This window comes from Oryx dammah, unplaced genomic scaffold (assembly GCF_014754425.2).
Source record: "Oryx dammah isolate SB20612 unplaced genomic scaffold, SCBI_Odam_1.1 HiC_scaffold_2, whole genome shotgun sequence".
Classification (NCBI taxonomy): Eukaryota; Metazoa; Chordata; class Mammalia; order Artiodactyla; family Bovidae; genus Oryx; species Oryx dammah.
Window position 1 is genome coordinate 196,605,433 of NW_024070186.1, and position 12,407 is coordinate 196,617,839.

A 12,407-nucleotide genomic window follows, 5' to 3' on the forward strand; every position below is an offset into this window, starting at 1 on the left:
GCTATGGTTTTTCCAGTGGTCATGTATGGATGTGAGAGTTGGACTGTAAAGAAAGCTGAGCGCCGAAGAATTGATGCTTTTGAATTGTGGTGTTGGAGAAGACTCGAGGGTCCCTTGGACTGCAAGGAGATCCAACCAGTCCATCCTAAAGGAGATCAGTCCTGGGTGTTCACTGGAAGGACTGATGGTGAAGCTGAAACTCCAACTCCAATACTTTGGCCACCTCATACGAAGAGTTGACTCATTAGAAAAGACCCTGATGCTGGGAGGGATTGGGGGCGGGAGGAGAAGGGGACCACAGAGGATGAGATGGCTGGATGGCATCACTGACTCGATGGACATGAGTCTGAGTGAACTCCGGGAGTTGGTGATGGACAGGGAGGCCTGGCGTGCTGTGATTCATGGGGTCGCAAAGAGTCAGACACGACTGAGCGACTGAACTGAACTGAACTAATAAATGCATTTAAAAATGCCTCTTGATCATGGTTGTTGCCGTTTCAAAACAAAATGTGGATACAGATTTAAGAGCTAAAAAAAAGAGCAAGGTATGATTCAACCAACACATTCCAGGCTTGGCAACTTCAGAATTTATTGTTCATTAAAACTGTATTTTAATTATCCTAGTTTTAATTAAAGTATTATGTAGAGCTGGTGAAATGCAATTATGTGCAACTGACTTAAGATGTATAATAGGCTAATATTTGTAAAGAAATGCATTATTGTCACTAGATCTGCTCATGGAAAATGAAGTGGTATTTTATTTTCGAATGAAAAATTGGTACATAGAATATTAAACTCCTGCCATTAAACACTACACTGCCCACTCAAATGGAACCGAGTAACTGTAAGATGCCCACACCCTCACCCAGGCTACTTCCTCTGCACAGGAATGGTCCTCTGACTGTGACATGCCCTGTGTCCCAAAGCAGGGGCACGGGGTCAGCTGCCTGCACGTTCCCAGGGACCTTCAGCATCTGCATCCTGCTGCGGTTAGAACAACCACAACAAAAAGAAGGCTCTAGGCCTCAGAAATCAGCACTTGGAAAGCCCACGGAGCATGCACAGGAAGCCAAGGCAGCCGTGCTGTGCCCCGGGGCTCCAGCACACTCTCTGCCCAGAGTCCCTCCTTCCCAGCTTATTCTAAGTCCCAGAAGACGGCCACAGCCACAGCCGCGTGCTCAGCCGTGAGAGTTCCTCAGGACACTTCCGAGGCAGGTGTCAGGACAGGACTGCTGTGTGCGATGTTGTGTGGGTGACACGGTGCCTGCGGGCTTCATGTCCTTGAGCACCGGTGGGTCAATGGCTTCTCACTGGTGATCTCTTCCCACACCCCTTACCAACATATACCCACCCTGACTCCCTGCGAGTCTAGGTCCACCCACAAGGACTCAACCAGGCCACCCTCCTGAACTGCATCACCAGACCCGTCGAGTGAAGGGACTGGATGCAGCAGCCAAGGAGGGGATGAGAGGATGGGAGGTGCCCAGAGCACCCACTTCCCCTCGGTCCCCCACTCAGGCGCTCTTCCACCCCACAGCCATATGGTCTTCTGACTCTGCCAAACTGGACCACCCATCACTTCCTCCCAATACAACATACAGACAACCAAAAGCCACCTCCCACCTGCAAACCCTCCGCACCCTTGTTTCTCAGTCCCGTGTGACAGGCTATATACTTCATCCTTCTTTGAACCCAACTGCCTTCTCTGCAACTGCATCAGAACCTCTCGGTTTTACTGACACAGTCCATGACCACAAAGGTGCGAGTGCACTTAAATGGGCCCCTCAGTCTAGCGTGTTGCTCGATTTGCTGTTGACTCTCCAGATAGTTATTCAATTCCTTCACTTCTCTCCTGGTGTCACACTTCACTCTAAACATAACTTATTCCCAATATTCACAGAGGAAATAAAACTCACAAGAAAGGCCTCAGCTTTCCACAAGCACGTCTGCAAACAGCATGCATCCATGCTCTGTGTGGAAACTTGAGTCTACTCTCTCGGCCTGTACTCTAGCCCTGAAGGGGCCCCCACAGCGTCGTGAAGCCAGTGCACCCCACCACGCTGGGGCCCTGCTTCCCGTGCTGGTGGTAAGACTGTCTGTGCTGCCCAGCCTCCTCCAGGACTCTGCCCCTCACCCACACCTCACTGCATCCCCACGTTCTCCTTCTCTAGGAGAGAATATCTGCAGCACACCGACATTCTCAGTTATTTCACACCTTAAACACTGGTGCCGCCCCTCACTATCTCATGGATACTTGCCATTTCACTGCAGCCATTCCCAATAAAAATGCCCCCAGAGTTATTTCATCTTGCTGTCTTTACAGCCTTCTCTGTTATTTTAAATATGCTAAAATTGTAATTACTGAGCATTTCCTAATTAGAGAAAATAATAAAATGATGACCAATATTTCTAACATCCTGCTTCCTCCTGGGTTCAACATCCCTTGTCCTCAAGCTGGTCCTTAGCAGCTCTTCCAGCAAAGTTCTCAGAAACGTAAATCTCAGTCTGAAGAGGTCTTCCTTCCTCCCTCACTCTTGGATATTAACGTGGCTGGATATGAAGTTCTGTGATAACCGTTGTAGCCTCAGGTACGATCCTCGTCTCTATTACTGCGTCAACTGTCATCTAACTTGTGTTTGGAGGAAATCTGAATTACATGTACGGTTGCTTTTAAGGCTTCCTCTTTGTCTTTGAGGTTCTACAGTTACACTATAATAAGTTTAGATTTGGATTTCGTTTCATTTATCTTGCATCCTTTTCTGTTTCTTGACTCTGAGGATTCCTCATGTTAGGCAATACTGCAATAATTCTCTCCGTGAATGTTACCTGCCCCATTTGCTTCATTCTTCCTTTCTGGGGCTCTTCTTAGATTTCTACTGATTATTCCATCCTCTTGGCCTGTCTTCTGTAGTTTCCATCTTTTTATTTCTGTGCTTTATTCTGAGTATTTTCCCTCAACCTAGCAAAACAATATTTCTTACTTTAGCTGTAATGTTGTCTGCTCTTTTACCCATTCAATTGGTTTTCAAAATAAATGATTGTATTTTTCACTTCAAGAAGTTTAGTTTTTCTCTATTTGGCTATTTTTAAAGTCAGCACATTAAAAGATGTTCGACATCATTAGCCATTAGGGAAATGCAAATTAAAAACCACAAGGAGTTATAATTACATACCCATCAAGACGGCTAGAATAAAAACCAGTGACAAGATCGGATGCTAGTGAGGAAGCAAAGACACTGGACCACTCACACACCACTGGTGGGAATACAAAATGGTACAGTCACTCTGGAAATCGTTTGGAATTTTCTTTAAAAAAACAAAAAACAAACCAAAAAAAAAACACATGCAAATACCAGACACCCAGCTGCTGTGTCCCGGGGCATTTATTCCAGAAAAATGAAGACATGTTCACACAAAACATATACAAGAATATTTACAGCAGCCTTATTCATAGGGTGAAAACCTCGATACAACCCAGATGTCCTTCACCAGGTGAATGGGTATATGAGCTGTGATATGTCCATGCAATGGAAAACCACACAATAACAGGGAATCTGGACACAGCCCAAGTGTCCTTCACCAGGTGAACGGTTAGCAAGCTGTGGTATGTCCACACAATGGAAAACCACACCATAAAAGGGGGTCTGGTACTCACACCTGCAACAACCTGAATGAGTCAGAACTATGCTGAGTGAAAAAAGTCAATCCTAAAAAGTTACAGACTGCATGATTCCATTTATAGAACATTCTCTGAATGATACAATTATAGAAATGGAGACCAGATTTGTGACTGTCAGGATTTAGGGTACGGACGAGGGTTGGAGGAAAGGGGTTGTGATGTAAACAGGCAATGTAGCGGAACTATCCTGTGTTGTGAGTGTATCAACCTTGCTGCACAACAGCCCTACAAGGTATCACAACGTTGTGGGGAACTGGCTAAAAGGCACCTGGGAGCCCCCTGATGACCCCTAACCACTGCACATGAATCCACAGTTAACCCCAATACCAAGTCTGATTAAAAATGAGGAAAAACCAAATATTATATGATTTCACTCATATGAGGGACCTACTGGCATCGAATATCAATAACCCCATATATGCAGATGACACCACTCTTAGGGCAGAAAGCGAAGAGGAATTAAGGAGCCTCTTGATGAAGGTGAAAGAGGAGAATGAAAAAGCTGGCTTAAAACTCAACATTCAAAAAGCTAAGATCATGGCATCTGGTCCCATCACATCATGGCAAGTAGATGGGGAAACAACGGAAACAGTGATAGACTTCATTCTTGGGCTCTAAAATCACTGCAGATGGTGACTACAGCCATGAAATTAAAAGACGCTTGCTCCATGGAAGAAAAGCTATGACAAACCCAGATAGCATATTAAAAAGCAGAGACATTACTTTGCCAACAAAGGTTTGTATAGTCAAAGCTATGGTTTTTCCCAGTAGTCATGTATGGATGTGAGAGCTGGGCAATAAAAAAGGCTGAGCACTGAAGAACTGATGCCTTTAAACTGTGGTACTGCAGAAGACTCTTGAGAGTCCCTTGGACAACAAGGATATCAAACCAATCAATTCTAAAGGAAATCAATTCTGAATATTCATTGGAAGGACTGATGCTAAGGCTGAAGCTCCAATGCTCTGGCCACCTGATGAAAGAGCCAACTCATTGGAAAAGACACTGATGCTGGGAAAAATTGAAGGCAGGAGGAGAAAGGGATGACAGAGGATGAGATGGTTGGAGGGCATCACAACTGAACGGAAACGAGTTTGAGCAAATCCCAGGAGATAGTGAAGGACAGGGAATCCTGCTGTGCTGCAGTCCATGGGGTTGCAAAGAGCTGGACATGACTGAGCAAGTAAACAACAACAGCTGGCATCAAACTCTCAGAGACAGAAGGTAGAAGGGTGGATACCAGGGGCTGGGGGGCTGGGATGGAGAGTTAACTGTGAACGCGGACAGTGTTTCAGTTTTACAAGATGAAAGAGCTCCAAAGATGGGGTGGTGATGATGGCTGCCCAGCAATATGAATAAAGTTAATGACACTTAATCTTCAGAGAAAAATAGTTAAGGTAGATTTCATGCTACACATATTTTGCCACAATTTAAAAAAAAATTCCAAAAATAAAAACCACAAACCCTTTGAAAGGTGTACTACTGTGCGTGGAATAAAACCCAGACTCCTTCCCAAATTCTGGCACCTCCAGGATCCCATTTCCCCTCTTGGGCCCCTTCTCTGTCCACTCTCTGTTCACAATGCCCTGAGCACCAGACCACTGGTTAGCAAAGGCGACAGGCTTTGTACTGGCTTTGCATGTATGTGACCCCACTGCTCAGAATATTTGTCCTCTAGATCTGTGCATGGCCGGCTCCTCCTCCTTCGGACAGGAGCCCAAGGGTGCAGTGGGGCACAGGGGCAAAGTGTGGGCTCAGCCCTGACCAGCTGTTGGCCCCTCTCTGTCGCTGCCCGTTTCAGCAGAGTGACAGTCATGTTAAAACAATACAACCCACTGGGCTGCTGTGGGGCTTCAGTGAATCAGTACAGAGAAAACACTTCAACCAGCGCCGAGCACTCAAAAAATAGATAAAAACAATACTTATCAACAGCACCTCAAAAATATCACAGAAATCATGTCCAATGAAAGAAGGCAGAAACACAGGACTTCATATTCTGTGATTCTATTTATAAGCAATTCTAGAATAAGCAAACTAACCTCTGGTACTAGAATGAGATTAGGGGGCAGAGTGGGGCAGGGACCGAGGGTAAGAATTGTCCTAGGCATCTTGATTAGGAGGGTGATAATATCCGTGTATACACTTGCTAAAATTCATCAACCTGTGTCCTTAAAATCTGTATGTCCTGTTGTATGTAAATTACAAATCAACAAAGTGGATTTTAAACCCTCACCTGCACAGAGGTGTCCTCAACCACACCCCGCTCCTGCTCAGCTCCCTCCCACCCACCTTTCTACACGCCTCTTCACTTTCATCATCCTCTGGTTACCCCTGTGTTTCCGCGCTGGACCGTGACTCCGTGAGGGCAGAAGCTTCAAGTCCTCAGGCCCCTGCCTGGCCTGAGCAGCTGGAACAGTGCCTGGCACAGGACGAGTGCTCAGCAAGTACCTACTGAGTACGGGAAGGAAGAAAGAGCAGGGGAGAGGCAGGTCTGGCCCTGAGCATTGCTGGTGCAGACACCAGAAAGGACCACGGAGGTCACCGACGATGCCGTCCTCATTTCTTGACATGAGAAAATGGAGGCAGAGGAGAGTAAGTCATCTTCCCAAGGTCAGAATTAATGGTGGAAGCAGGTCTGGAGCTCACATCTCCTAGTCTTTTTTACTTATACAAATGTGGCTCAATTCACACGTATAGACATACTCTATAAACATCCACAAAATGCCTATAAAACATAATATGAAAAATTTAAAAGCATATTATTTTGAAAGCCCAGTTAACTATAAAAATATTATTACAACCAGATCTACTTCATTCAAGCATTAAGTTGTGACTTCCAATACAAGTGCTAATTTAAATACATCTTTCTTGCAGCACTTGAAATGAAATGGTAATAGGTTAATGGATGTTCGAGTATTTAAGCATGGACGATCATGAGTCAGACTGTTTTTAAGTCACCTGGGATGCTGTTTTCTGCCCATACTTCACAGTTCAGCTCATTCTGAGCAAGTCGTCTCACGAAACTGACTGCAGGTTTGAAATATTTAGTCTATAAACCTCGCATTCCTGGGAAAACACAGGCCCGTACACTTGCGCTTACACATTCCTGTCAGGTAGGCTAAGGGTGCAGTTTGAGCATAAGAACTTACAATTAAGCAGAAGAATGGCACTGCACAGAACAAGCTTCTGCGGCCTAATCTGATAACTGCCAACGTGAATTACCTCCCGGAGGTAAGAGAGGCACCGGATGACATCAGCATTCACATTTCATATTTTGAGAAATAAAAGGAAACAAAGAACATATATCTAAGCTGAAAGAATGCAGAACAATTCGATTATCAAATTAGACGATACTTGTGAGAGGAGGCTGTACTCATCTCTGACGTGCAAAGATAGCAAACTAACTGTTTGGATTCAGTAAATCAGAAAAATATATAAGCACTTTTTTCATCTTTGGAGATAAATAAAACCTATAATTACCAATTCAAAATTCTAAGTATATCTTATTCTCAGTTCTTTCAAAATATTGTTTGCTTTTCCAAGATACATTTCGCCGTCGTTAGCAGCACACTCTCCTGAGGTTTGTGATGTCTCTCCCCGCCACCCCACGTTTTGGTGAGGATGTTTATACTATTACAGGAATTTCCTTCACATTCCTCATTCGTTCCATTTCTCCAGTATTGCATCTCTGCTCTGCACAGCACCGGGCCAAGCAGGGCGATAAGCATCTTAGATGGTCAGGACCCAGGGGAGGTGAAAACCCCTTGAGGAGACAGCATCCACACACACAGGACGGGGTCGTGGCTCTCGCCAGCTAACGCCTCCAGGGGAGATGCTGAAAGAAAGAGCGGCCACGTCTCCACATGCCGGTCATGGGGACAGACCCAAGACACTTGCCTCCAGGTGCGACCCCCACCGTCCCACCGTACCAGTCCCCTGTGGAGCCCTCTGCCTCCAGCCCTTTTGCCCATATGCAACAGTTTCAGGAACTGGGCCCTGCACCCCCTTGGAAGGCCCTGCTCCCGCTCCTCGGGCCCCAGGAGGAGCCCTGGCTGCCTCCCCGTCTGCTTCAGTTGGCCAGGCTCTGCAGTTCTCTAAGCACTCCAATACGTGTCCTCTGTGCTCAGCCAGAGGCATCCTCTGTGACTTGCAGCCAAGAGCACCTTAACTGATGCGATGGAACTCTCTGGGCTTTGTTCACTGGCATGTATGGTCCATATGCACTGTAAAGCCTGTAGGCAACGATACAGCAACCACCCCCAAGGTTAACCAAGCTTCCTTTGCTAACCTTGAATGTGGTAGACACAACTGTCCAATGACTGGATCCTCTTGGCCACCTACCATCATGTCACTCTTAACAAAGCCATCCAAAACAAATGTCTACAGCTTCATTAGAAGGCCGTGTTTGCCTTCTCTGTGTCAAGAATTCCTGAAGATATACAGAGAGGACAAAGAGCACACAAGCAGGCGTGCTCACTGTCGGCCTGGGCCTGTGATTGTGGGAGCCTGTGGCTCATGGCAAACCCAGGCTAACCCACAGTATTTCAAATTGAAAGCTGCTATTCTAAAACAGGAGGGAAAAAATGAGAGCAGTATGAGGAAAAAATAAATCAAAAGCACGAGGAAGGTTTGGCAAAATAAAGTGAAAAGAAGAATTGGCCTGATGCAGAAGGGAACTTGAGATGTAGAGTCAGCAGACCTGGGTTAGAGTCCCGGCTCTGCCATTTGTCAGCTATGCGCCCTTGGGTGGGTCATTTAACAACTCCAGTCTTCATTTCTGATGGCTAATTATACCTGCCTCAGTAGGCAACTCTGAGGATTAGAGAAGATATGTTTAAAGTGTACTCAATAACAGCTGCTGTTAATATTATTAATAGACTACTCAACTAATTTTTCAAGTTGAGAAACATTAGACTCACTGTTTCCCTTGAAAATGAAAAAAAAAAAAAGTCATTTAATTTTAAGCCTAAAGCTCACATTTCTAAGATTATGAGATAATGTTAAAACGCGGCGGGGAAGGGGTGGCAAGGTGAGGCTCCTCCTTCCTTCCCTTGACGAAGGTCCATCTCTTCCATGTGTTAGGGTGCTGACCCCAGGGAATCAGGGTAAAGGCTGATGGAGAGGTTTGAGCTGTCTCAATAGGTGTGAAACGCCTTGAGCCAAACGTTTCATTTTTAAATGATGCTTCTCATGGTCCAGAACAGATCTAATGCCATCTGGGTTTTGTCTGCCAACCATCTGGGCAGAGTCAATTCATAAGTGCTCTTGCAGCTGAGGTCTGAGCTGGACTTTATTAGAAGTGTAAAGTAATACATCTGTGACTGATGCCCAACTTGGAGAGATAACTATGCAAGTACTGATTTATGAGTTCTTGCACAGCAGGTACTTAATAAATACGGGGGTGATGATGAGGTGGAAAATGTGAAACTAAAAGGCCTTGAGAAAGTGTAAATATCCATAATCAGCCTCATCTCATCTCTTTAAAAGAAAGAAGCCATCAGGCATATTACTCTACTGAGACTGGAGATTTATCCACCGCTTCATGGTGGTAAGCGGAGTGTCTGCTGCGACACTAAGTTAAAGCCCTATGAGCATCTTCTGTGTTATTGGTGCGCCAGGAATTAAGCAGTCTTCAGCAAGAAATCATGTTAAAAAAAAAAAAACAAGCTTACAAAATTAAGCGTTATTTCATTCTGCATCCTTTTGTACTTGAAGAAATGTTGTCTCAGGAACATAGCTAGACAATGGATTAACAAATGAATTACTGTGTAGTTATTTGCTACTGAATGAAAATAATCCTCCACCACTGACACTAATTAGAAGCTCCAGTGTTTGAGAGGAAGCCTAAGTTGACCTAGCCGCCCTTCCGAGGACTGACTCCTTCCACCTGTGCCCAGCCACACTGTGCTCAACACAAGGACCTTCCAGAACACTGCATAGGAATCTGTCTCAGCTGCCTTATTCTCAGCCCCACCAGCCTCTAAGAGAATGAGAAATTGATCCCTTATCTGTGTTTCACCCCAATTCCATAGGCATTTGTTATAATTGGAATCAATATAAAGGTGGATAGCTAAGCAAGTTTCAATAAAATACAGAAAAAGGACAGAAGTTATCCCATTTCCCAAGGTAATTTATATTTTTACTAGAATTTTAAAATACGGCTTTTACATATTTCAGTATTTTTCCTGTTTTCAATATCCAGGATAGAAACATTTGCTAAATAAGCTTAAGAATTGTGTGGGCACAAACAGAGTTCTGATGCTCAGGCAGAAGAGTGGGGATTCTGGGCTTAAAGACAGGAGCGACTGGATGGTCAAGTAGGGAGAAAGCATATTTGAAAAACCATTCAGCAAATTCTCTTACACACATCCTTTCTGGGAAAAAAATAAAAGCATTTTCTTCTCACAGTTTTGTCTTTTTTTTCCCCTGAGTGCAACCATCTGATGGCATAAATATTTGACATTTAGCCCAAGATTATAGCATTTCATGATCCTTTCAGAAATGTCCATCCTCAAAACCTTTATATTCAGTATATTATCTTTAAGTTACATTGCAAAATGCCCACTTATGAAATAAAACGGAAATGTTCTTTTTAATCACTTAAAGCTTCCAAATGCAGAAACTATCTTGCATTAGATAAATATCTTAAATGGGAGATAGGCAAGAACACCTTGAAATAATGCTTATCTAATCACAAAGCAACTGCTCTGCAATAGATGGGTGAACCACTAATTAGACAAAGGGAAATAAAACTGTCATGGTGGGATAAAAGGATAAAGAGAAATAAGCAGTAATTACTGTTTTATCATCAGAGGAAGTAGTATCAAATATGGCTCAGTAAAAAGAGGGAAAACCCTTACAGCTCTGTAAGTAAATACCAGAACTCATTAAATTAGCACTTGGAGCTCAACACAACTCAGGATGACAACATCTCAAAAAAAAAAAAAAAAAAAAAGTGCATTCAGAAAAGGAAAAAAAAAAAAAACATAAAGAGTGAGTGAGGGTGCTTTAGTTAGGGCATGTGGTACACTGAGGAGTAACATCACGTGACGCTTTTCCTAAACCGCTTAAAAACTTCCAAGCCAGTCTTAAAATAGCTCTTGATTAAGGCTCGAGGTAGGTCTACAAGACCAGGTTACTCTTTCTGAAGCTTAACTGGTACACTTAATATGTACAGTGGTACCGACTGGTGTCATGAGACGTGTTTTGAACTGCAGGGTTTGGAACAACTTACATCCTGCTGCTGGGGATAATCTTGTGCCCGTCTCGGAACCACGTCACCTGGGGCCGGGGGCAGCTGCTGATGGGCGGCAAGCTGAGGACGGCTGCGCTGCCTTCGGAGACCACTTGTCTCTCGTCTGCATCCGTGAAATCTCCCATATCTGTAGAGGAAAATCAGACTTCTAAGTTCCAGAAGACTCTCTTTGAGAGGGAGGGAGGTCAAAGATGGACACTCTGTTTTATGGCAAAGTCACCGACGTCGCCCTCGTGAAGCAGGGAAACCACGGGGGAGTGTTCCTGCGGATGAGTGCAGGCTGGGGCAGGAGCCGCAGGCCTCCAGGAGGCCCACAGGGCGCGGGCGGCAGCGGAGCTCCATGGTCTTTGTGTTGCTGCTGCAACAGGACAAGGACACGTGTGCAACCGATTTTAATACTGACATCTTTGTTGGAAAGCATCCTCCTGCTGCATGAAGCATTTCCCCAGAAGCGCTAAGAAAATGCCTTCGGATACCGACCAGATCTCGGCAGCCCGTTCTGCCCAGGCAGACCTGTTCAGCTTTGCCTCTGTTTCTGGGGTGAACACTTCCTGAAAGAATCTTCTGGGAGAAGTGGTTTTTCAACCATTAGTTCACTTTTGGAGGGTTCTCTAAACAACATGCTACTGACTTCATTTGGGGCAGGTAGGTTTTGTTCCAGTCTTTGTGCTACTGGTTTAGAGCATTTAAAAAATAGGATCTCAGGAAAAAACCAGACATTCCAATGTGGGTATATGTGGCCAATTTTAAAATCAGTACCATCTGAAAGGTTTGAAAATTTTTCATATTATGAGTAGCTACAGATATATGTATATACACATGGATATGGAATTCATATACCTTTGGAACAGTCTATAAAAGATCTCTATTATCAATGAATTTGTGATTCAAAAGAAAGTATTTACTATGTTGGAAGCAGTATTTAATAGTCTAGGAAACAGATGAAACAATGAAACATTAGGATATTCACAGTTAAAGTGAAATTTGTTATCAAAGAGATAGAGAAATTCGAGATAAGAAGGTCTAGCCCTAGAGATAAAGGATAGCAAGAAAAAAGCTCAAAATTAAATTTTATAAACTAGTACTTAATATATTAATAAATTCTAAGCTTATTCAAATATATTTTGAGTACTGACAATTTTTTATTTATGAATTGTTTTCAATTATTGAATAAAAGTTCTGAATTATTCTGCAGACAGGTTTAGTTAAGTGACTTCACCACCACAATTCAGAAAAAGGACGCCTTCCTAGTAATTAAAACTAAACACGTGTAGCATCAGCACCGTACACAGTCACTAGTAATTACAGGGGAAAAGTAAATAACGAGAAATTATTTATTTTATACAGTAACACTGAACACTGCAAGCTTTAACTGGGGTCAAAATGACAAGTGAGAAAATACCTTCATCACTGGTTGACATGACGCAATTTAGGAGCTCTTTAGGGTTCTCTAGAATCTATTATAATGCATTAAT

The 12,407-nt window shown here is 43.8% G+C and overlaps 1 protein-coding gene across 1 annotated transcript in view; it reads right to left on the reverse strand.

The window, feature by feature from the left end:
• Positions 1-12,407, reverse strand: part of SDK1 (sidekick cell adhesion molecule 1) — a 734,089-nt gene that overhangs the window by 419,970 nt on the left and 301,712 nt on the right. Inside the window, exon 4 of the mRNA XM_040229997.1 lies at positions 10,912-11,059. Coding sequence (XP_040085931.1) covers positions 10,912-11,059 — 148 coding nt within the window. The remainder of the gene's footprint in view (positions 1-10,911; positions 11,060-12,407) is intronic.